The following is a 26,917-nucleotide window of genomic DNA, read 5'->3' on the forward strand; positions in this document are numbered from 1 at the left end:
TCCACACAAGTTTTACAAAAACCCATTTCTGCTCATGGGCTGTGCCTCTAAAGTATCTAAAGATTTCTCTCTGCTGTATTACAAAAGACTTTTCAATGACACTTCAGTAGGGGAGACCTGCAACTATGATAGTTTTAGTTTATTTGTACCACTCCATTAGATGCTTCAAACCAAGCAGGGCAGTGCAAACGCTGCCTAGGATAAAAGAGAAGCAACTAATGGAGAATTTAGAGCCAGGGCTAAAGAATTTAAGTGCATGTCAAACAAAAGATACTGATGGTAAGGCTGAAAAATAATCATCTATTGATTACTTTAAAATTGAAACAGATATAATATTTCTCCCCCCCCCAAAAAAAAAAATAAAATTAAAATCAGTCAGATCATGGGAGCAAAGGTATTAACATATAGGTAACATTTGAAAATGGAATATTTCGATACACCTTTACTTGATGATTTTGTCTCTTTTGAATTGCACATACTTCATACCAGATGTGATTGTATCAGTATCTTTCTCAGATGATGTCAAAATGACAAGCTACTGGAGTCAGAAAGCAATGAAAAATATATCCCATTATTTTCTGTGCTCATGAAGCAATAGAAAATAGGATAGGTTTTGATACATGCACATGGTTGGTTGGCTTACATTTGAACCATGATCATGTAGGAAGGTATAATCTCTGACACTGCATTAGCTGCCATAGCAAAGCACAGTCACAGCAGAATAAGACTACTGTGGCTGGCTCTTTTGCTTGACAGAGTATAAAATCAGAGACTGGAGACAAAGGAAAGCACAATCAATTGGAGTGACATTATTAGTCACAGTCACGTATTTCATTAATGTTATGGCTTGCATGGCTGAGTAATTTGCATGCAAATAGGAAGGACCAACATCTTAATTCCACCCTGAATCAAGTCACTGATTTATCTTACACTGGTGTCCTTCCACCATTCTCTTCAACAGACTGTACATATGGGATTCGGTGGCGGGAAAAAGCAAGTTTAATAATGATGGGCTTATATGATGTAGAACATTATTTAGGTCAATCAAAGTAAAGTACAGCGTAGTGGTTAGACATAGCAACATCTATGCATGCTAACCCTGAAAGTGACAAAACAGTAGCAGGAATATCCAACACAACTGCAAAAAGGCAAGACATTTATATGTAGTAGCCTGCATTGTAACCAAAAGTCTTACTCTACTATATGACTTAGCCATTACTATTCAAAAGCTGCCTCTAATTTCTTGTCATTCTACAGCCAGATGAAAATAATAGATACCAGAGTGCAATCACGCCTGACAACTGATGGCAATTTTGAAAATGCTGGTTTTTATGCTCTCATGTGAAGAACAAATAGAGTTTCACCTTTGCATATAAACCAGATTGTCCTGATGAAGTAAATTCTGCAAAATTGTTTGCTTGTTTTTGGGCTTGTCGGTGATTCCAAATTTCAAAGCAATACGGCTTTTGGTGTATAAAGCAACCTGTAGACTTCTCATCAACAACTTTTTTTCAGCTAAGTGACACAACTAGTTTTTGCTACATAACCATTCTAAGCAAACGACTAGACAGATCAAATTCACTTTTTCCTTTTCGAATACCTGAAAGAAAACAAAGTGGTATAGATTTGATAGATGAATGCCTTGAATTGACACACTTTTTATGAAGCTACAGTTCATTAGGATGCAATAATGAGTTGATTTTTCCATACTTGTCTGCAACGATACTCAGATGCCTGATTGTGAAAATGCAAAATTGCATGGAATAAAAGAAGGTGGGTGAGTATATATCTCAAGGCAGATTTCTCTTTTCTTGTACATAGTTTGCAATAGACATGTAATTGCATCAGCTCAGCTGCGCATCCCACACCAACAAAACCCCTTTGAGGCATTGCCATAATTTTCTTGTTGATTCACAAACTGACAATTGATTTACATTAAACCAGATTAAAACAATAAAGTCATTTTTCTAAAGTGGCTCTTTTTTATAGTCCTCCAGTGGTACAATTCTGTTACCTAGAAATGACATTGTGCTTCTTTTCTCACCATTTTTATCCTTGGGCATTAAGTTCACCATGGTTTGAAGTTTTGCTTTGTTTACACATAAAATTTCTCTGTCTCACAATAAAGTCCAGCATCTAATTTCTCTGAACTGTAACACAATAGCACTTCTGAGACGAATTCACCTGTTTTTTGAAGACTTAACTGAAACTTTAATTCTTCTCTCATCTTTGGCTCTGTGTACTTGTTTTCATTTGTTTATTTTTCACAGCAAATACAGCAGCTTTAGTTGCCATATTTTTGTGGTCAACATGGAAAGACTTCACTAAGGAGGAAAATGAATATGTGGTAGTTACAGAAGTTATTATTATTTTCTACAGTGTACTCCATGTTCCTACAGAAATTTATCATAGCACTGCTACTGCATAGCAACACACAAAATAGGAGTTTGTAGCATAAAGGAATTATATATTTTCTTATATTTTGTTTTCTGATAAGCAGAAAACCAGTAAGAAGATATTTCCAAATTTGTTTACAATTATTGGGAAAGTAATATGAATATTAAGGTAGCAGATGGTGGATTTTTTATTTCAGGAATTTGAACAGTTGAGAAATCTCCACTGAACTAATACAGTAGCTTTCTGCAAAGAGACCCAGTATGACAGGCTGTAAAATACAAATTCCAAAAGGTGTCATTTTCTGCATTACATGAAGTAAAAACCCATCAAGATCCAAAACAGTCTTTACTGTATTAAAGGAAATTCATCCTTTATGTGACTATTTAACACATAAATGTAAATTGAGTTAAAATTATGAAGTTTCAAAAGGACAATAAAATTTTTCTCATCTACTCTTTCCTGTGTTGTACTCTATACTCCTCTGTATCTTAATTCAAGGTTGAATCTTGCAAAGGTTTACTCCCAGGTGATATGCCTACTATAGCAAGGAGTCCCATTGAAGTGTGAGGAGACTGTTAAAAAAAAAAGTAACCCAGGAGACCAGTTTAGACTGAAGAATGTAGACAGGGTGTTTAGAGGGTGCTGCACAGTGAATACAAAAGCAGTCTGATATTTATGCTGGTTTTGCAGAATCTTCCCTAGCGGTAAAAATGGATTTATGAACTAAGAGAGGCAAATTCAATGTCAGTTCAAAATGTATCAGCCTGCTTCAGAAATCTCAGCTCTGCATTTTTAAGAGTAAAGGATAAATGGCTATTGGTTTTGTTTCCCACTAAGTCTCCCATTCACTCTTTAATATAGACATGTTACTCACTCAACTTCTTTTATACTCTTTTAAATCAACACTACACTTTCGAAGCCATCACATTTACCCATACAGAGTGCAGTGGGATTTTCTCACAGAATTATACTACAGAGACTTTATGAACAGCCAGCTTCAAGGTCTCTTGCAGCACCTATTTCAGATGGGTAGGTGAGAAAATACATGGGTTTTATTTCAAAATGCTTAGCACCTACCATGTACCCACTTTAACCAACCACACAAGAACAATAAAAATCCTCTCATCTCCCACTGAGATCCTCAGTGGGATGAGGCTTTCAGAAGGTTTCAGAAGGTCCAGAAGATCTCAGTCATGATACCCTGTAATAAGAATTGCTTCTGTTGACATTACAGTGGACAACAAACTTTCTACTTTATGTTTGTCTACATATGTTAAAGGTTTTATGTACCTGGCCATGATTCTTTATTTCAGAGATTCTTATTAGCATCTTCCCTGCACTGTTTCAGAAACTAATGGCAGACAGAAAACACATTTTAAATGGAGATGAGACTAGAACAATGAACCACCTCACCAGATGAAGAATATGTGGTCATCATAACCATGGATATGGTGCATGCTCAGGGGCAACTGAGACCTTCCCATACAAACACCATCTTTCTTCCATCTGATAAACCAACATTGTGCCACTCAAGAGTGCCAGAGCTACCTACACAACGTGCAAGCAGGTGTTAAACACATGCCAAACAAGTGAGTGAAGTACTCACATTGTATAAAATACATGTTTAACCTAATGACTCACTGTGTCCTACAGAGGATAGAAGGTGAACAAAGTTTCTCTATGCTTAACAGCTTGTAGGAAAAACAAGCAAGCAAATCACAAAAAGAAAAAGAAGTTGTACCATTCAGACAATGAAACAATTATCCATTTCACAATCATAAGAAAAGCACCTTCCACAAGGGATTTTCTTTTATTAGTTTTTTTTTTCTTTTTTTAATTCCCCATTACCCCCAGAAATATGCTACAGCCTATATCCCTTTTAACATTTACATTAGTTATTTTAAGGGCTGCAGATGATTCTGCCGCAAAACAAAAACAAAATACATGAGTATTTTGCACAGAATATCAGAAAAGACAGTTTAAAAAAGTCATGCCTTATGCCTTCAGCCTCTACAAACTCTTAAAATCAAGCAATTCAATGCTTTTCATGTCAATCATATACAGAGGTCTCCAATGACTGAATTTTATGAGCTGTCACTCATTTCAATCCCAAAGGTAGCTGTGCTAAACACAAGCTTAATGACCCTAGAAAGTATGGTCAAAAATTTCTACTCTACAAAAATGTAAATTTAAAGCACAACAGGAACAGAAACCAAAGAAGGAAAAAAAACCTGGCAATTTCTTATTAAATCATATTTTTATGATCTTGGACATGGGCAGTCTTTATACATACTGAAACATATATTTTGGTGTTGGATGGATGAAAATGATGCTCAAAAATATCTGCAGACAGTAAGTGACATCACCTTAAACCAATGAAGATTATACAGTATATCTGGACTGCTTTATTCCCACTTTAATCCCATATAATACTGAATGCTTCTCATTTCACTGTATTTGAACTTTTATGATAAACCAGAAAAATTTCTGGTCAAACTTTATGTACTAGCTGACACAAAGCTTCCAAAAACCCACCTTACTGCATACTTGGAATTTAAGTTGCATTTTCCCTTTTCATTAAAGATGGGGATAACCTGTGAGATCTGTGCACTGCCCTGAAATTCAGTCTGCATATGTGAGCTGTTTCACTGAGAGAAAAACAGCAGTAACAGACCAAGTTACATCAGATATTGACTCCATCTTTTTTTCAAGGGAGTCACAGAGTAAAGAAATGAAATATTAATAGTGCTTTGTAGGGCAATAAAGAAATAAAATAGTCCAGCAGGAAAGAGAGAGAACAAATGCTCATGTCTACTGTGATAATGAGCCTGGCAGCAGAAAATTAATAAGGTACCAGTTGCATACTGTTGTGAAGAACTTATATCTCCATTTGCCATGAGTAGCACTGGAACTGTTAAAATTAAAATGGCCTGGAAAATGTTGCCTGCTTGCCTCATAGTTCTAGTTGCTTTTTTAAAGCCCATTTGGGAGACTTAGGTCAGATGATTCAGCTGACAGAAATTAACATACTCCTCAACTTCACTGATTTACATAAGCTAAGGTATCAGATCAAATGAGGAAGCAGAAATAAAACAAGGATTTAGCCCCTGCCCCCCCCCCCCTTTTTTTTTTGTATGTGTTTTTAAATCAAAATGTCCTATGTATAACATGGTCACCCTTGCAACTGCTGTTTCACACACTTCTTGACAACCTCAGCAGAGGACAAAGTAGCATTGAATGTGTCAGACCAGTCTGCAGAAGAAATTTAACCCTGAATATAACTTAACTTTAATCTACACTTTCCATCCTTTCTTATTTAATTTATTTTGTCAAAGCAGTTCAAACAAACTAAACATTTAGAGGTCAACTGCACTGAATACATACGCAACTACATTCTGCAGTTTGAGTGCATGCTGTAATTTTAGTGTTATAGACAGCCTTGTTAGTTATTAACACAGTGAATGTGCAGAAAGCATATCCTCTAAAAAGTCCACCAGATTAGTAAAAGTGTTTTAAATTTTTTGATATTCTTAGATTGGTCTCACTAAGTCCTACTGATTTCTTGATAAGTAAATTTTATTCTATTTCATTTGGCTTTTGTTCTCCCATTCCCCCTTCCTACTAAAATAGAACTCTGCATATCTTGGGAAGTATGCGAAATATGGCATAAAAAAATACAGGTCATAAAAAAATTACTTTTCAGATTTTGTGTGTTGTTCTCTTAACTTCACTGCAGACTTTCAGACAATGTGAATTCAATGGGTTCAGGCTTTAGCCATGAAGATATTACATGTTCTTCTCAGTCTTCTTACTTACAAAAAAACCCAACACAAAATCTTGGGTGTATTTTACCCTTTTTTTATGGACTAGTAAAGCAGGTTCTCCTTAAGTTTTGAATATGGAACATAGCTTTGAGGAATGACCTAGGCAGGAATTAAGGGAAAAATACTAATAACCTCTACAGAGATACTGCGGAGACTCTACTGATACACCATAAAGAATGGGACTACCTCAGGTTAAGCACATGTCTTGTGCATATCTGCTAAGATATGTTGTTTCTCAGGGTACTGCATTTGTATCACAAAATTCTGAAACATGAACACAAAAAAGTCCTTATCTTTACAATAGGTGTCCTTCCTGAACAGTGTGAAACCTGAATCATAATGACACAGTTTGTCTAAATTCAGAAATGTGAATTAAACAGCACCTCCAGGTGCTTTTATCTTGATATTCCTTATCAAAACTCTTCGATTTCCTCACTCATTATTTGAATTTTAAAAATTTGTAACTGATTTTTCAAGAACTATCTCTGCAAGCTAGAGCTCCAATGTAAAAAAATAAAACAGATATAAGCTTGGGAGAGTTGGATGGACAGGGTCCAGTGTTTCAGCTGGTGATTGGGTGTAGAGGCAGAAAGGAAAGCTTGCTAGCTCTCTGCTCCATCAGGAGCTTAAAGACTGAGATGCAACTTGTTACACATAATTCTGCCTTCCCTTCCACACAGATCCTCTGGAGGCAAGCTATTTCATAAGTACTGATTTTGTCAAAAAAAAAAAAAAAAATAGAATCACAGAATGGTTTGGGTTGGAATGGACCGTAAAGATCATCCAGTTATTACAAGTCAAATAATACAGTCATTTTTCTCACCGAAACTGAAATCCAGTCACTGCTGGCCTAACACCTTGGGACAGTAAAACAAATGCTATTTATAACATCTAGCAGTAACCTAATATCATCAGGTATTCAAACATATGGCTTCAGCTACAGCATTTCCCTAAAGCATTCAGTCCTTTTAAAAACCCAGCTTTTGTGGTAGCGTTAAAAAATGTTCCTTCAACTTGATTAAGAGAACCATTTTATTCCCTAAAGGTATCAGATGTTACCTGTCAGCAACAGAGACAAGAATTGAGCCTTGTTTCACAGAAGAAATACTAAAAACACTGGACAAAATCAGTGTCACTGCAGTAAGTTGATGAAATACAGCATGTGGGAAACGTAGCTTTGGTTAAAAGCTGCTGGCTAAAACTTAATCCAGGAAACAGCAAAACCAATGCACACTAAAAAAATAAAAATAAAAAGAAAAAAGAAAAAAGAAAGAAAAAGCCCCCAGCAAGCTGCTTGGAAAGGTTTTTAGTAGTCGATAAAGGCTATCAGCAAAAGCTTGTGTTCTCCCATAGCAGAAGTAGTAGACAGAGAGTCACTGCATATAAACTCTTAAAACAGAAAGATTCAGTGTTGTTTTTAAGTGCTGACAGAAGGTGAGGGGGGGTAGCAGAAGGGACTTTCTGTACGGGCTAAAGGAAGAAAGCAACAAATCTGTTTATAATTATTAATTTTATGGGACCAGTAATTTTATGCCTGATAAGTAATTAGGGAAAAAAAAAAAAAAAACAAAAAAAAAGAAAAAGAAACAAATGATGGATTCTGTATGTCCTGTGCTGTAGGTCTGGGGTTTCTGAGGGGGTGAACAATGAGTCAGACCATGACTCAAATAGCTGTCATGCTGGCACAGGGGGATTTGAGAGCCACCTTCTATCTTACCCTCAAAGTGGGTGATCTGGTCTCAGCAGTGCTGTAACATTAGTCATCTGATAGTAATAAATTCATGGAACATTACAACTCTTCCATAAATACAAAAGAGCCACACAAATGGAAAAAAAAGGTTAAATGAGCAAAGAAGGAGCAACCATGTGGATGCTCTTGTGTGACACAGACTACTTGGCAATCTACAGGCAAAACCAGTGGTCAGGAAGTACCAGAAGCCTGATTATAGCCTTTGAACCAGGTGTGGATTACATTTCATCCTGGGTCTGGAAGTACCAGATTATAAGAGTCTGGTGCAACTTTAAAATAGTCCCTAAAGAGGGGCTTTGGACAAGGGCCTGTAGGGACAGGACAAGGGGAATGGCTTTAACCTGACAGAGGGGAGACTGAGATGTGCTCTTAGGCAGAAGTTCTTCCATGTGAGGGTGGTGAGGTCCTGGCACAGGTTGCCCAGAGAAGCTGTGGCTGCCTCATCCCTGGCAGCGCTCAAGGCCAGGTTGGACAGGGCTTGGAGCAACCTGGTCTAGTGGAAGGTGTCCCTGCCCATGGCAGGGGGTTGGAACTGGATGAGCTTTAAGGTTCCTTCCAACCCAAATCAGTCTGTGATGCTGTGATTCTATAACCTCACACCTCAGAGCATTCTACAATTCAGCAAGAATCATCAGCTGTATCCTTGCGCTGATTTCAACAGGTCACATCAAGTGTTGGGTGTAAAGCTTTGTAATTTCAGTGTGGATCATTAATTAAGATTGCTTCTGTGATTAATATTTCCAAGTAAGGTAAGAGCTGCAGAAGGGTGGGGATACTTTATTCTACCCATAGAACACAGCATTAAAAAAAGATCATAAATTCATATGTGCACAAGAATAAGACTACAGAAATGGAGCATTATTACAGAATGACCTGTTGAAGCCCAAGGGCTTGTCTGCTGTGAATGATTTCTGGATTTTGGCAAGAACACATGCTAGCTTAATTTGCTCCTACAAAATTTTGTTTACTTGCAGTTCCTTCTTAACAATCAACAGGCTGTTCTGAGGCCTCACTTCCAACATTGTTAAAACATATACACAAACCTGAACAGGACTTTAGTGTATGGCTGCTCGATGGTTTTCCTTTTGAGGGCATATACAAAATAAAGACTTTGCCAATTATAAATGCAACCAATATGAAATTACAGATTGACACTATATGTCTAAAAAAGTTGCCAGGAAAACAATGAAATAAATTAAAAGCTTTAAACTCCGTATCATTACCATGAGAGGAAAACAGACCTTATGCTAGGACTAAATCAAACAAGTCACTCTAAACTGTATGCAAATATACCTTTGCCAGGAACAAAGATTTCAACTTCTCAGTTTTCAAGTTATTTGAAACACTGAAAAAAATTTCCACAAAAATTTTCAAGGGAATAAAAGTCCCAGAATGGGTATCTAAATGTGTCAATAAGATAAGACAGTAAAGAAACAAACAAATGCACAGCTGCAGAGTAAAACTTAAAAATTCAATTATACATGATTGCTAAGTATTGGTTTTGTTGCTAAAGTAGTACCATGATCAGTAATAGGCAGAATAAAATATATCTAATTTTATGGTACCTGTAACAATAAAATTCTTTGATGTAAGGTATGGAGCATGGTTTTAAGAAAAAGAAAAAAAAAATCATTCATTAGGAAAGTGAAAAAAAATATACTTTCCAGAATATTTTCTGGTCTCAGAAACTTAACCAGTTGTAATTTTCTCTTCCCTCTCTCTCATCCCCTCTTTCTTAACCCAGTAAGATACAGAGGAACTTTCTGACACTTGAAGTAGATTAAATAAATGTGTGTAACCGAACAAAATGAAATTACGAGATTTTTCCATCCAGGATATACAAGAGTCACTGTGTTAGTTGCAGAAGAAAGAAAAAAGTAATTGAGAAAACCTTTTATATTTTTTCTTTTTAGAAAGGTAGCCTTTGTCTCCCAAAAAGACAAACCCCCGAAAACCTAACCACCTGGAAAAGATAAAACCCATAAGAATTTCTACTGCCCACAAATTTTAGATGAAGCTCTATTGAGACTGCTTAACCAGCAAAAGGAAAGGAAGGACAATGCAAAAGCCGGAAAAAAGGAAATAGTCTGTTACCAAAGGACTATTAATTGCTCTCAAAGAGCAAGTGATGATCTTCTACCTTTATTTACTTGGACTTTCAGCTGTCTAATCAAAGAAATGTTATGTTAGTTGTGTGGAAAGAAAACTGTACCTGTTGTTTCCATTATTGCCCACTAGATCTTAAGGGCTTTCATTTGATTGGTTTTATAGCTTACTAGCGCACTTCAGACAAGAAAACAATCAGCAGCCAGCTCTCAGAGGAACAGGATTACAGAGCACCACTCAGCTCACTTAAGTTTTGTGGCTGTCATTACTTGCTCTTTCCTCCAAAGCTGAAATTTCTAATTCCAGTGAATTTACAGCATTTGTAAATTTGACTTTCTAACTTCAATTAGCTTTAATATTCAAGCCAATAGATCAAAAAGGCTAAAACAAAACAACTTTCCACAGTCTTCACTGGCAAAGGCTCTGACCACATCACCCAAGTCTTGGAAGGCAGACGAAGGGCCTGTGAGAATGAAGACCTTGGGCCCACTGTAGGAGAGGATCTGGTTCGAGACCATCTTAAAAATCTGAATGTGCACAAGTCAATGGGACCTGATGAGATCCATCTGCGGGTCCTGAAGGAGCTGGCGAATGAAGTTGCGAAGCCGCTGGACATCGTATTTGAGAAATCATGGCAGTCGGGTGAAGTTCCCAATGACTGGAAAAAGGGAAATATAACCCCCATTTTCAAGAAGGGGAAAATGGATGACCCGGGGAATTACAGACCAGTCAGTCTCACCTCTGTGCCTGCCAAAATCTTGGAGCAGATTCTCCTGGAAGGCATGCTAAGGCACATGAAAATCAACAAGGTGCTTGGTGACAGCCAGCATGGCTTCACTAAGGGGAAATCCTACGTGACCAATTTGGTGGCCTTCTATGATGGGGCTACGAAACTGATGGACGGGGTAGAGCAGTTGATGTCATCTACCTAGACTTGTGTAAAGCGTTCGACACTGTCCCACAGGACATCCTTGTCTCTAAATTGGAGAGACATCAATTTGATGGATGGACCACTCGGTGGATAAAGAACTGGCTGGATGGCGGCACACAAAGAGTTGTGGTCAATGGCTCAATGTCCGGCTGGAGACCAGGAACGAGTGGTGTCCCTCAGGGATTGGTGTTGGGACCGGTCTTGTTCAACATCTTTGTTGGTGACATGGACAGTGGGATCAAGTCTGCTGATGACACCAAGCTGTGTGGTTCGGTTGATACCCTGGAGGGAAGGAATGCCATCCAGAGGGACCTTGACAAGCTTGTGAGGTGGGCAGATGCCAATCTTATGAAGTTTAACCATGACAAGTGCAAGGCTCTACACCTGTGTCAGGGCAATCCCAGGCACAGCTACAGGTTGGGCAGAGAAGTGATTCAGAGGAGCCCTACTGAGAAGGACCTGGGGGTGTTGGTGGATGAGAAAATGAACATGAGCTGCCTTCAGTGTCCGCTCTCAGCCCAGAAAGCCAACTGTATCCTGGGCTGCATCAAAAGGAGCATGACCAGCAGGTCGAAGGAGGTGATCCTGCCCCTCTACTCTGCTCTTGTGAGACCTCACCTGGAGTATTGTGTGCAGTTCTGGTGTCCTCAACATAAAAAGGACATGGAACTGTTGGAACAAGTCCAGAGGAGGGCCATGAGGATGATCAGGGGACTGGAGCACCTCTCAAATGAAGATAGGCTGAGAAAGTTGGGGCTGTTCAGCTTGGAGAAGAGAAAGCTGCATGGAGACCTCATAGCAGCCTTCCAGTATCTGAAGGGGGCCACAGGGATGCTGGAGAGGGACTCTTCATTAGGGACTGTAGTGAGAGGACAAGGGGTAATGGGTTCAAACTTGAACAGGGGAAGTTTAGATCGTATGTAAGGGAGAAATTCTTTACTGTGAGGGTGGTGAGGCACTGGAATGGGTTGCCCAGGGAAGTTGTAAATGCTCCATCCCTGGTGGTGTTCAAGGCTGGGTTGGACAGAGCCTTGGGTGATATGGCTTAGTGTGAGGTGTCCCTGCCAATGGCAGGGGTGTTCGAACTACATGATCTGAAGGTTCTTTTCCAACCCTAACTATTCTATGATTCTATGGGAGACTTGGATTACGGCTTCTGGGTATTTGCATTCCTTGCTGTCAAAAGCAGTTTGGCAGGACCTATATTTCCAGTGGTCCTCTTGCATTTAGTGCCTAAGTAAAAAATGATTTCTTACTGCCCCGCAGACCTCAGTAATCTCAGATTTTTGTCTTAAAGTCTAAAATCTGGAAGAAAAAAAGATGGAAATGCCCCTTATCCTTTTGTCCTTTGCTTCCTTACTCCCTCTCATCCAACCTGCTTACTAAAGTGTGCCCTTTCAAAGCCATGAAGTATGAAAGTATCAGGTCCTCTTTCTATCTACAGCAGTAAGTTTTATAATTTGCCTGCAGGCAGAATGGGAACAAGCAGCTTTTCAAGGTTTTTAGGAAAAAGAATAAAAAGAATTCTTCAAACAGCAAAATAATTTTGGAAGAAAATTTCTAACTCCTGCTGGAGAGAGCAAAGATGTTCCAGATGATCTGTGTATAATATATAATGTATTCTGATTTTTTCCCTCTAATTTTTCTCTATTTTGCCTATTTCTAATAACAGATATCATTAAAGAATGCATATGTACTTGCCGAAAAGAACCACAAGCACATTTCCTCGGAGGATGTAAGACTTTCCAGTTATTCTGTCCAAGACAAGGCCAAAAGAAGTGAAGTACCTACAATGGTACTTTTCACTGTAATTCTTTATTCAAGATGTTTACTGCACTGCAGAAGTTATAGTTTTATTTCTTCTCTTAGATGATGACTGAGAACAGCATATCATTGCAAGTATCCTGTTAAACATCAGCCTGCATCCGTAGGAACCCACACCATTAGAAAAGCCTTAAGTGGCTGATGAAGCTCACGCTTTACAGGATCTGACCAGAATTTCGGCGTATCAGTGAAACAAACGTGTAGAAAACAAGCAATTGATGGGAAATCACAAGTGTGCCAGCACTGAGTCTTTCTTATTTTCCCTTGCTCCTCATCTCCCAGCTTTCACACCTGCTGAAGGGAGGGGTAGTGAGATGAAAGAGCAGTAATCAGGCTCAGCAGAAGTGCTTAACCAGAAGAGATGGGGCAGGAACACTTGCAACAGCTGTAACAGGAAGCAACAACATAAGGTCATTGTATCCCAAACCTGTCAGGACAAAGGCAGCTCTGTCTCTTTACTTTTCTCAGTTTGTCTTGCTTTGTGCCTTTGATAAACTGTCCCCCAAGGACTATATTCCCCCCAAAAAAAACACTCTCTGCCAGCCTCACATATGGTACAGTTTCTTGTGCTTCAGAAGCCTGCAGTTCTCATATGAACTCTTCATGTTTTCCACCGTAATTTTAAACACTGTGTATAGATTGAGCAGCACTACATATCCCTGCCCTATAACACTACTTACTTGTGGCTGGTGCTACGATCTTGCGAGATAAGCTGCAGAATTAACAAGTACAGATCAGATACCTGGATGCCAGACATAGCACTAGGGTACACACAAGACAGATAATTTCAGCAACATCACCCAGGCACTAAAATAAAGCAAATTTAGATCAGATTAATTCAGTTAATTTGGCTTCAAACAAGCAAAACGCTAGGTTTCTCAACTCCAGAGACATGTTTTTAATGACTGAAATACCTCCCAGAAATTAATACTATCAGCAAGCTTATGCAGCACAACATCTATTTGATAAATTTTTTTTTCAAAGGTCTTGAAACAGATCAGAACTTTTCTATTTTTGAAAATCCCAGGAAGAGCAACAGGAGAACAATTCCTGAGGCGGAGGCTTCTGTGCTACAAGACTGCTTCCCTAGGGTCCAGCTTTGTCTCATCTGGAGCTGGGGAAAGCTGGAGCACAAAAAAAGGATAGTTGTGGAGGGCCTTGTGCAATGCCATTGCTCTTTAAATTCACTTATTAAATGAATAGCTCATTTTGCATAACTTGTCTGCGTAATCAAGCTTATAGCAAACCCTGGAACACAGGAACTGTTAATACTAGAGTGATTAAGCTGTCCAGTTGCAAAAGCCAGAGAGAGAAAGGAGATAAAATGCATGTCTGAGGACAGGAAACGTTCCACACTGAGAGTACAGAGTGGCCTTTTTCTGAAGGATTACGAGTGCTCCGCAGCTGCCCTGACCTCACTGTATTCATTCTGCTGAAATTCAGACTTTGTATTCTGCCACTTCCTTAGGCAGGTGAAGGAAGAGGTTTCTAAACTCGCCAGTCATGTATGACTAGACACCTTCCTGCCACGGGTAATTACAGGGAGATAGATGCCGGAACAGTTGGTTGTGTTCTCCAAAATCTCAGTTTGCAGCTTCTGGCAAGCACCTTTTATGCTGGGTAATTTCACCTGCCAATTTTCACTCACCACCTGTCTTGAGCTTCAACAGCTACAGCTCAAAATGACAGATCACCTCAGGCAAGCTGACAGATTAGTGATACACGGTTTCTCCCCCTGTTAAGCAACTTTCAGCACTTTATTCTGGTCATTTCTGTGGGTGACCATTCTCCCTAGGAAGACATGGGAACCTGAAGGAATGAAGATGAAAGGTTTTCTCTCCAGAGATACACATTTTCAATTCATTAAGACCCCCACCTAACTCCTCTAAAAACAACAGATCACTCACTGTGCTCTTAAAAGAGCACATTAAATTAAATTAAATTAAATTGAGAATTATAGTGGATTATCAGCAAGTACAAATTCAAAGATAATCCATATTTGAGAATTTAGTCCTTCCCGATAGCTGCACTGCAAGTATTGTTTGCCTTTCATCAGCATTTCTGAGCATTTCTTGTTGTATCATTACGCTTTCACTAGCATGAAGAGGCAATGCAAATATTTATGCCCAGTACAGTTCAAACAGGTGCCTTCAGTGGACATCACACGGGTGCTGATTTCTTCGCCACGCATCAGCTTGAAGTATCCCATTCCAGCATACCGTTCTTAATGTCACTGAAACTTCCCATTTACACCAAGAGTGCAGCCTACGCTTGAATATTCTGCCATGAAAACTTTACCCTTAGAAGGGAATCAACAATAGCTTCCTGAGAAGATAGGGTTTCTCAGAAGAGCTATCTCCAGAGACATGATGACCTCTGCTACATGTCTATACACAAGACCCACTGTTCCCATCTCACACCATCCCTAGATTCTTGCAGTCTTTCAGAGAGCTACAGGACTCAGTGGCTTCCTATCTTCTCTTGTTTCTATACATGTGAACAGATATCATAGGCTAAATTCCAAATCAGGATGAAATTAGGCTATTGACACTGACTTTTGGGTTCACTTTAAGGTTTTGAAGACTCCTTCTGATGAAGTTATCTTCTGATGAAAGTCCTAAGGGTTTGTGTGACCACAGGAAGAGAGATCAGTAATTACACCATTATTCTTTCATGCTGGAGAACAAAACTTCATGCTAGGTAAAAGAAAAGCATACAAAGTTTTGCTTCCATCCAAGAAAAGATCTTTCTTTACCAAAGCCCTGCAGTTACTAAGAATGGCAATCTTATGATTATGGTCTCATCTTTTCTCACACAGCAAAATCATAATATCATCACAGAATCCCAGACTGGTTTGGGCTGGCAGGGACCTTGAACCCCCTGTCAAAGGCAGGGACACCTTCCACTAGACCTGCCTGCTCCAAGCCCTGTCCAGCCTGGCCTTGAGCACTGCCAGGGATGGGGCAACCACAGCACCTATGAAAATAATCCCCTATGAAAATCCCCTATGAAATCACCTATGAAAATAATTCTTCTGAAATGTATAATAAGAAACTTAAATTTCAATTCACGAAAGTAAAAATCTAGTAGTTTACTTCAGGTCTATGTAGTTATGGCATTGTCCAAAGTAAGAGCTGCATTCTGAAGTAACAGAGGACTCAGTCCTCTAGAATGAATAATTTCACACTCACCTTTCTGGATAAAGCTGTCAGAAAGGCATATGCAAAATGACATGGTGTGATTAAAAAAAGAGGAAAGTAGAGGTCCAGTGAAATAGGAGGTAAGCCCACTGCAGTACATCAGTATGCATGTGGCTGATGTGTGTACAAAAAAAACCATTCAATGCTAAAAGCAGGTCCACCTCCAAATGACTTTTACAATTGAGACTAAGTGAGGAGTCTGGGTCCAAACATGAAAGGAAGAAGTATTTATTTCAGTACCTATACACATCTGTTTAATCACACAATATTGATCAAGTGTTTGTTAGAATTTGTTCCCTTGTCCAAGTGATCCCTTTTCTCTTACAATTAGCACTCTGTTATACATGTACCTTTTTCAGACGATGAGCTGCATGCAATTTTTTCATTACTAGAACAGCAAATGAATGCATAAGAAATCTTCAGATGCTTTCCAATTAGGGCTACAGAGGCACTATATCATCTTTTGCATTGTTTAATACCAGTAATAGTTGTACAGTGTACCAGAGCACATAGTACAATAAAAATTAGTCTAAGATATCTCTGGTGCACTCATAGAGAAAATATTTGTGTTTTCTGAATGTAAAGAGAAATTTGTAAACTGCAAACAGCTAACCTAGTCAACCTTCTATGCTGATTATTAAGTCTAAAGAGTATGTGTCATGCATGCAATATTTATTACCCTGTTCTTTGTATTTCAGAGAGAAATACGTAAAATACGTCAAACACTATAGCAATTGTCAGGGCTTTGGAGATGATGCAAAAGACAATTCATTGATAGGAAAGAGAATATGAATAAAAATACATCATAGATTTCATTGATCTAACACATTGTGAACACGTAGCTCATCAAGGTGTTTGAGAACATTTAGATGTCTTGTTTGAACAGCAATCCACGTCCATCAGTAATTGAACTTTGAATTCTTGCATTAGCTTCATGAAAAGCAATGGGTGCACTGAGCAGGCTGGTGGGATGAGGAAGAACAAATAAGAAACACTAAAATAGAAAAGCAAGGAAAAGTGTCTATTTCAAAGTATGTGCTGTTAATTAATAGGTTATGAGCCAAAACGAAAATTCATAAATATTCCAGTGACAGTGTTCACAGTTTAAAAATAAATTTAACTTGGAATTCAAAACAACTCTAGCAGACCTTTTCCTTTTTTTCCCTAGCAAAAACCTGTTTTTTCAGTTCATGAAGCATTTTTCCCTGAGTTTTGAATGCAGCAAAAATCCATTTTATTTAAAACTGAATCTTTTGTTAGCAAAATCCATTCTAATTTGGCTAATCATCAGTCTCAATGACAACAACCAACAGATTACACCTAAAATGCATGAAATGCACTTACTTGTTCTGAACTAGGCTTGACACTAAAGCCAGTACAGGAAGCTACTCAAATAGGTGTATGCCCCATGGGGAGATAAATCCCTGACTAATCAGTTTATATGAGTGATCCTACCAGGTACTGTCTTGTGACACAATGTAGTGGTCTTCAGTCCTTGGGAGGCCTAGGAGGCATATTGTTCCATGGATTCACAAAGGCTCCAGAAGATCTTATGCCTACAAGGGCTCACCTATTCACAGTTGAAGAAGAGGTACTCTATTCTGAATCAAGTATGTGCAATGGTAACCAAAGAAAACATCTGGCCCACTAAAACCAGTTTTGAGAAGTGTCTAAAATTGCATGGAAGGTACACAAGGAGTGAAATGTATCTGGCTTTGGAGTCTAGGTATGAAAGTAAAGGGATGCAATGAAAATTATATATTCTAAGTCAGCTTCTCTAGCGCAGGACAATGCATTGTACATCCTATTTAGTTGTCACATACAGAAAATCCTTGCCCAGTTGGATGGATAGAGGATTTGAAGTGACCTAAGTAAAAGACACAGATGGATTGGATTATTTCCCTACAGTTGCCACTACCTCCTCAAATCATCCTATCATGATTTGATCTAGTAAGCAGGAAGATAGACAGGCTATAGCTCAGCTGATATCTCATCTGTTTGTCTCTTTCAACCACAGCAATCTGTCCACAGTACCAGGATACTGAAATACTCTGTAGGACAGTCTATATACTTTATACAGCATAGCCACCTATATGGCTATATCCTACCAAAATAGGCAGAAGCAAGAAGGAATTTTCCTTGGAGGAGGCAGAACTAGGTTTGCTACAGTCTTCACAGCAACAGAAAGAATGAGGTGGCACAAGGTGGATATTATTAAAATTTTGACATATCTTGTGACTGAAAACTTCCCAACAGGCAAAAAGTCTAGTGTGGTAGAACACTGACAGCCATCTCCTTAATGCTGAATGTATGACAGAAGCTGGTGATTGTAAGGAAATGGTCATGTCCAGCCAGCAAAAAGACACAACTTGAGCTTTGGGAAAGCAGGAAGAAAACATCAGGCTCTACAACTCTTGCCTTCTAGAAGTTTGCTTAATGAAGTCTCTAAACAGACCAAGAATTTTTCTGGCCTTTATCTATATCCATGCACTGCTTATGCCTAATTATATCTTCTTCAGAAGTGCTTTCTAATAAAATTGAAGCCAGCTGCTTAAGCCCTTGTCATGTATTTGTGTCAGTGCTGTGTGACAGTTTATTTATAATTAAACATTAGACAGCTTTATGATCTGTCAGACATCATTTATCTAGGAGGTTGTCCTATTTATCCAATTAAACATGCATACATCATCAAGGAATTATATTTTTTCTTGAATACTTGACTGGTACTGAAGCCTCGTACCATTTCATTTAATCTATGTACACTCAAATCTACAGCAAAATTCTTCTGAAATCAAGAAATATGATAATAAAAATGGAAGCTTCAGAGTTGGTATTATCTATGAGTTCTCATATAAGCTTCAGATACAAATATTCACATGGAAGGACCTAAATTTTCCTATTGGTTCCCTAGAGTACCCAGAGGGGCAAAGCAGCAGCTTTGTTGAGACTGTGCTGAATCTAAGCTAGATGAATCAGACTGTTCTTCACAGTTCTTCCAAGGTACCTATTTTGTCAATTAATCCTACAAGAAATTTGACTGATATATCTGTTAGATAAGACCTACCTTATCTTGGGCTAGACCTAAAATTGAGGTGAGATAATAGCCTGAATTAGATGCCATAAATGGAGTAGACTGGATTCCAAAAGCTATTCCAAGATGCTATCAACAAGATTATGAGCTGCCTCAAGAAAAAACCTGCAGCTGTGGGTCTTATATTTGTGTTTCCATCATCTAAACTTCTAGGTAGAACTGCTCAGGAAATCAATCTGGCTTCTCTTTTCTTCCTTGTTTCTTCACATTCATTATGGCAGTCACATTTTGCTCTAGGAGACAATAGAGACTGTGTTACAGGAGACAACATACTTTTGTAAGAACACACAATGGAAGAGTAATATTTGGAGATGCCACATGATGGCAAGTTAACCTACACACAGGTGCAGACAGTGTAAGGCTCACTTTGGTTCATTTTTTGAATTCCACATCAAACTGACTAAGTCTAACAACTGGAAAGTTTTCAAGATGCAAAACACTTGTCAACATGACTCAGCCAAGGAATATATTTAAAAGCAGAGAACTCAATTACATTTGGAATGTCTGTGCCCTGCTAAAGGACAGCAATTTTAGGTGTGACAGAAATTTTAATGCTAATGATTTGGAAGTCCTAAACTGATACTCAGCTTTTTAATGCTAAGGTAACACCACCTAAATATATGCTAGAAGAATGTTTTAAAACTAAATACTGTGCTTAAATATTACTGAAGACAGGAATGCCAAATAAAAAAGTGAAGATATGAAACAAAAATATGAACATGCAGCTTAGATTCAGGATTTGAAGGGATGCATAGAATATGCAAACTTATCTGGCCAATAAAAGTTAAGCCTGTTTAACATATATAAAAACTGATATTGAACTTAACTAACACAAATATGCCTCAAATTATCATTTTATTTCACTTGCATATTTCTCTATTGAATAGAAATTTATCCTTCGGTATCATTAAACGCAAATGGTGTCTGGAAAATTCTCAAACACTCTGTGGCTTAAATTTATTCTTAAAGGAGATTTGTCACTGATTTGAAAGTTGGGTTAACTTTCAAAGCATCTGAAAAGCACTTTTAATGCTCGAAAAAGGCAGGTAATTTCTTTATCTTGTTAGATAAAAATAGTCTTTAAAGTGCTAACATCAGAAGATATTCAGGCCAATGACACACATCACCATATACAATATGGCCTATCTATATGTAAGCTGGTTTTGCAAAGGGATCTCAGCAATGGGAAGGGTAGAAGTAATAGAGAAATAAGTTGTAGCTTTTTAGCTTGGCAAAAGGAGAACAAGTCAGAACAAAGGAGTCAGTGCAGAACTGGGAGTGGTGTGCAAGAAACCGTGAAAAAAAAAGGTGTGTCTGGCAAGCACCATCTTAGGGTAACATGAAACCCTGACTTTTTTTTAAATCTAGCCTAAGAAAAGGTTATAACAGCACCAGAAACATGTCAACTTTGCAAATAATTTCATTAGAAACACTGTGAACCTGGGACTGTGGCCTCTGGCAACATCCTGCACCAAATCATACTGAATAAACAGTCTTAATAAGCATTCATAATTTTCTCTTAAGATGTGATGGTTGATTTGGTACTATTTAGAGCAAAAAGGTGTAGATGCATATCAGGCATGTAGAAGGCCATCGTTATATGCCTCTCAAGTGTTATGCTGGACAAGAGAAAGTAGGAAGACAAATAGAAGACTGAGGGTTCTTTTACAAAAGAGTGAATAAAGACTGAGTTGGGCAAAACTACATCCCTCTGTTCACTAAATCCCACATTGCTACACCCCCTCCAGCTCTTACAAATCCCAGCCCTATTTATTTCAGTGCCTTCATATAATTTTTTAAAGTCTCCTGCTGTGTCCATAATGTTTCTGATTTCTTCACTCTCCTACTGCAAAAAAAACATGTCCATGGAGCACCTCTTCTTTGAGGGAAGGCTAAGAGAGTTGGGGTTGTTCAGCCTGGAGAAGAGAAGACTCTGGAGATATTCAAGGTCAGGCTGGATATGATTCTGAGCAACCTGATCTAGGTGAAGATGACCTTTGAAGGTCCCTTCCAACCCAAACTATTCTATGATTCCATGAGTCTGTGATTACCTTCCCACTTGTGTGCTTTCAGCCGCCACCCAACCAAGGTGCTAACAGGACAATACCCCATCCCTAGCAGTGTTCAAGACCAGGCCGAATGGGCCTTGGAGCAACCTGGTCTAGTGGAAGGTGTCCCTTGCCCGTGGCAGGGGATTGGAATTGGATGAGCTTCAGGGTCCCTTCCAACACAAACCACTCTGTGATGCTATGATAAAACCAATGTGGTGCGACTTTAAGCATATCGTAACAGCTGTGGTCATGCTGCTTGTTTGGCTAGTAGAGCTAAACCTAAGCCCATAGCTTACTAAGTACTATCTGTGTTTAGACTCATCAGCCACCACCTACTTAAAGGGGCAAATAGGACATCGCTCCTCAGTGGCTTGTTGGCCAACCTAACCACTGTTGCTTTCAGCTTTGGGAAATAGACTGTGTACCCTGATGGTAAGTTGCACAAACTTGGTATATGATGTAGGAACTGATTTGCATCCTTCTGCTCTTGTTCTTTACCCTGCTTCTCTCCCACATCATTATCGGTGGTTGGGGGATACTGGTTTTTAAATTTTGCTTACACTAGCTTGGGGATCACTCTGAGTAAAGTCCATTGATGCTTTGGCTTTTTTAAAAACTTTGAATCTGGAGCTCACAAAGTATCCGTTAAAAAGCCAACAGGGAACTCGTGGTATCCTGATAATATTTTATTTGCATTTGGAGATCTTCTGTTTGTGTTTTCAAATCTGGTTTTACTTTACCTGAAATAGCTGTTCAGAGTCTATCACTTTTTTGTCAACACAACCGGGTATAATCTGTTGGTTTGTTTTTTTTTTTTCCCTGACCAAACATCTTCAGGCAATGCTGTAGCTACACAGATAAATAACTAAAAGGGACTATTTACATACTGAGGGATTCCTTCTGAACAAATGTTTCAGTACAGCTCAAAATGATACAGCTCCTGAGCACAAAAGTAATTCTCTATTTGTTAACAACAGCAAACCCAGTAGTTATACTATTTGGAAAAATGTTTTAGCATTTAGTGGTGTATTTTAACCTAAAGGCTTGAAGAGTTTCTTCACAAAAATATATTTTTCTTTAGGATATTTTAGTAAAAGCAGAATTTTGTTTAGGTAGTTTAATAGTTACCCAGGGAGAAACTCCAAGGAGGAAAAGCAATAATAGTCTAGATGGTTCCCATCACCACTAGAAACTAAATGACATGATTTATCATCACTTTACTTCAGTTTTACACTTGTGCAACTTCAAAGTTCAGCAAATTGCCCTGGAACGTTGAAGTGATGAATAATGTGCCATATTCCTCTCTGAGCAATAAATAACCTTTGTGAAAATATTCTAAAGTATGGCTTAGGAATCTGGGGGGTAGATTGAGCAAATTGCAGAGAATTAATGTTGATAACAGTTTTCTTTCTGTGGCCTGATAATTTTAAAGAGTATGTGGCTAACTTCTTAATATGGGGGGAAAAAAAATTGATCTTTTTCCCAAACTACTGCTAAATTCATTGATGTACTCTCTGTGATTAGATGTTCTAAAACCTCAATCAAATTTCTTTCAAAATTTTTCTACAATCACCACCTTTTTCAACAACCTCCCAAATTCTTCTCTCAAGTATATTCTTCTCCCAAATTCTTCTCCCAAATTCTTCTCTCAAGTATATAGAGAAACAACCTCCCAAATTCTTCTCTCAAGTATATAGAGAAACATATGGCTAGATGGTACCATCTTTTAATGTAATAGATGGGTCTCTGATGTCAAATTCTCTTTCTGATACCAACATAAATGGTAGAAGTGATATACAAAACATTTATTTCTATACTGATGAGTAATTAATTATTAGCTTTTCATGAAGCCCATTAGAAAATTCATCTATTTCTAGAATGAATCCTAGAATGAAACCTACCTTTATCAAATAGTAGTGGTTAAGTGCACATTTGTCCCTTTTCCTCAGTTTTAGTCATTATTACTGTATTATTCTAAACATACAGGATGAAATGTTGATGTCAATGGCTATACTGCTGTGAGACTTGAATTCACCTTAGCACTTGATGTCTTTTGAATCACTGAGTTCATTTTGAAGAGCCTTTTATTTTATCTCACTTCTGATACTTAACATGCATTACAATAATGTCTCCTTCATTGATCATTTTTGAATACTGAACATTTTCCTTCAGTTTTATATGAAGTCCACTTTCAACAGTTGCTATACAGTTAACAATCTGAAGAAAAATACAAGCATGTAATTAATTTTTAAATTACTGTTCATAGGTACAAGCTTGCAATAGCTAGATGAAAATTTTAGGAATGGTTTGATAGCTGAACAAACTAAAGGGTTTTTTTTTTAAGTGTTATTAAATAATCAAGGAAGTCCTCCATCAATATTCTACGTAAACAAGGATTGTATTAATCTAATTCTGTACCTCCTAGAGCTTCTAATAAGCTCTTGTTTTTATTTATGTTCAAGGAGACTGAAAGGGTAGTTAAATTACTTTGAGAGACACAATGTGAAATTTGCCCAACCCTTTTTCTCTTACTCTACAAGGTTTTAGATGGATACATAAGAATGCGTCATATACCCTCCCACAGATGGCAGAACTCATCAAAAAGGATACTGATTAATGTCATGCCGAATCCTGATGCAAGCTGACAGAAACAGATGAGTCCTCTCAACCAACCATGAAAGTGCATTTGCTCATACCGTATATATTAGTCACAGTGTATAAATTTATGAATATTTATCCATACGGACCAAACTTGGGAATGGTCTACGTATTATTGAAAATCCACTGTCATGGACTTCAAGTGCTCAATGTACTGCTTTGGGGAAACATATGTAAGTGATAAACAGGAAAAAAATGCACAAATCATGGGCTCTCACCCTGTTCCCTCTCATCTAACTGCTTAGCAATGTGTCTACTGTCATCTTTCACTCTCTTCTGTACCCGCTAGACCTTTTCTTGCTCCTCCTCCAAGTTTTTTTGAAGGATCAACTTGCTTCATGAGGCATAAGGTAGAGGATTAAAACAAAACTCAGGGCAAGTCTGTTTACTTGGAGCCTGTTTCTCCTTGGTTTTCCCATGGTTTTGCACTTGATTTCAAGCACTGTAGAATGGAAAATGTTCTGCTTCTTAGTTTCAACAGCACCCTTGACAACTATAAACCAGTAAATTTAATGAACTTGCCATAAAACACATACATGGAGATGGAGAGAAAACCATGGAAACTGAATGTACTCTGCATTATATATTATATATGGTAGGTTCAGCACGTCACTGAAGTCTGCTATAATATTTCTTACTAGCTGGATGTAGGTCTTCACACTTAGCAGGAAACAGTGAAATTAAGCAGGTGAAAACAGTCAATCTAGACACAGCCTTCACTATTGTAAAAACAGTGACTTTGGAACAGACAAGTTCCATGGATATAGTTCTGTGGGGTTTAAACAGGATTAATTGCTTATTTTAGCATAAAGAAATTGAAAAGTATTGTTAATTCTAAATGATAGCTTTTCAGCACTGCTTTGATGAGAAGGGGCACTTCTGGGGAGCAGAGGAAGGATGAAAGGATAATTCATTGGTAAAAAGTGCAGAAAAGGGCAAATACAAATAAAAATAAGAAGATTAATAGCATCATGTAGTGAATCTGACCTTTGAAAAGCACACTGAACTGAGCAGAAGCCGACAAATCACCTCAGTGGAGCAGAAGAATTTGCAAGTGTTCATGAAATCAGTTCTTAAATACTGAGTTTTGGTGTATTTTTGTGTCACAAAGCATTTTATGGGGTCCATAATGAGTTCAGGAATTATTGCTCTGCACAATATATGTTGTGATATATGGAATATTCTAATTTAATCCAGTAAAAAATACCTACTTTATGATCAGTCTAATGAACAATAAAAACAGATATTTGAGGCAGCTTTATCTCATTAATATAGTTAAGCTTTCATCTCATTCTCTTCATGCTGTCTATCTTTGACGTCAGGACTAAGCTGGCAAGCATGGTTACTTCGGCTTTCCATCAGTTGAGGTTTAATCTCCTGCCAATGTGTATAATCAAGATCCCAGACATCTACATTACCTGCTTTTTCCTATTAACAATAATGTGAAAACAATTCAGTCTGAAGAGCTGCTTTAGGAAATGGAGGTTTAATTGACACCATCACCAAAAGCCCTTTACAGGAGCGTTCAGAAAGAGAGTGCACGTTTGCTACCACACGGGAATCACAAGGTTGACCAAGGAATTCTAAATATTCCCTTCTTTGTTGTTTTTAATGCAATCTCCCTCTCTTACTGCCCATCCTCCCCGTAAAAGGCTGAAAATAATGTATGTTGGTCTCCAGCAAAAGCTAACAAATATTCCAGCACTGCCGGTTAGCTCAACTACACTCAATCTTTCCTCCTCCTTACTGTAATTTACTGTTGAGGAGCAATTCTTTTGCCTCCCACGTACCCCAGCCAAGACCACAGTATTTAACAAAACTAATATATAGTGTGATAAATTAAACTGTACCAACCTACAACTGACATGAGAGGCTTAAAGTAGAAAATATAGTTCAGACATCATTCCAGTGTAAGAACTTTGTCAGAAAAAAAATCCAACCATTATTTGCCAGAAAGGTAATGGAAGAAGATACAGTTTTAATTTTTTAAATGATCCTCTTATAACAGCTACCAGTTTCAATGAGATACATTATAAATTAATCATTTGAGGCATATATCTCACCAGAATTGTCACAGCGATAAAATTCTGCTTTAAAGAATATGCCCTGAGAAAACATGGGATAGGGCCCTGTCAGTCTTCCTGAGTAATAACTTTTCCATCAGCAGTCAATTATTAGGTTATTATTTGTGACAAGAATTGGTGATTGGCCACAGACTAGAGAGCTGAGTGACTTTGCCCAGGAGAAATTGCAGTCTCAGAGGTCAGCAAATTACGTTCATTTTTCCCTGCCCTGGGCTATCAGCCTTCATATTTTCCCATCTTTCCCTGGGGAGTCAGGAGCAATGTTGATTGCAGGTACCAATTCCTTGCACTTCCCATGGAAATAAATCATCCCTTCCAACATGGATGGTGGAGGCCTAATTATCTGCTACTCAGTTAAAGACACTCGCTCAAAGAAAGCCAGGGTGTCACCACAAGAAAAGCAACTGCACTGTGTTGTATTTATATCTGCCTTAGTCTTCCCAGTTGTATACTCAACTTTTTTGCAACTTCTTACTGCAAATACTGTTATGCATTTTAGTCGAAGGCTTTTATCCTTTTTTCTTCTGACAACACCCATTTTTGTACAGCCACAAGTCACACAACACAGGTATGAAACACAAAAGACTTAATTAAAATTTTTTTCAGACTCTCCAGTGAACCCAACTGTCCACTTCTAAGATACTTCTTACCCTGTTTACATTTCAGCCTTAATGAGTTAAGTATAAAAAGTTCCTAAACATTGTATTGCATACATTTATTATGGCAGGAATGAACTTATCAGTCCTGGACATAGACATTACATTGACTCACTGATACACCAGTGATCATAGAGTTTTGTCACACCCGGAAAGGATCTGCAAGTTCTCTCCAATTGTATTAAATACACTTAATGAATAAAAAAGTTACAGGTCAGCATGAACTCACATATACATCTCTTTTCAAAAGGGAGTAACTGTGGTATAAACTTTATACCCCCTCTGGGCCATGGAAGGTTATTGTATCATTTTCAATGGAATACAAATTTCACTTGTTTAAACCTT

At 38.1% G+C, this 26,917-nt stretch overlaps 1 protein-coding gene across 2 annotated transcripts in view; it reads right to left on the reverse strand.

The window, feature by feature from the left end:
- XRCC4 (X-ray repair cross complementing 4) overlaps positions 1–26,917 on the reverse strand; it is a 169,433-nt gene that overhangs the window by 39,583 nt on the left and 102,933 nt on the right. The window contains exon 7 of one of the 2 annotated variants that reach the window (XM_061478722.1): positions 2,025–2,324. The exons of the other annotated variant lie outside the window; for it this stretch is intronic. Within the exon in view, the coding sequence (XP_061334706.1) occupies positions 2,306–2,324 (19 nt within the window). The 3' untranslated portion in view covers positions 2,025–2,305. Of the gene's footprint in view, positions 1–2,024; positions 2,325–26,917 lie in introns of those variants that run through there. 2 annotated transcript variants of the gene reach the window in all.

This window comes from Pezoporus flaviventris, unplaced genomic scaffold, assembly GCF_033815535.1.
Source record: "Pezoporus flaviventris isolate CSIRO_AGI_PZ_B2104156 unplaced genomic scaffold, CSIRO_AGI_Pfla_v1 ptg000131l, whole genome shotgun sequence".
In the NCBI taxonomy this organism is placed as follows: domain Eukaryota; kingdom Metazoa; phylum Chordata; class Aves; order Psittaciformes; family Psittacidae; genus Pezoporus; species Pezoporus flaviventris.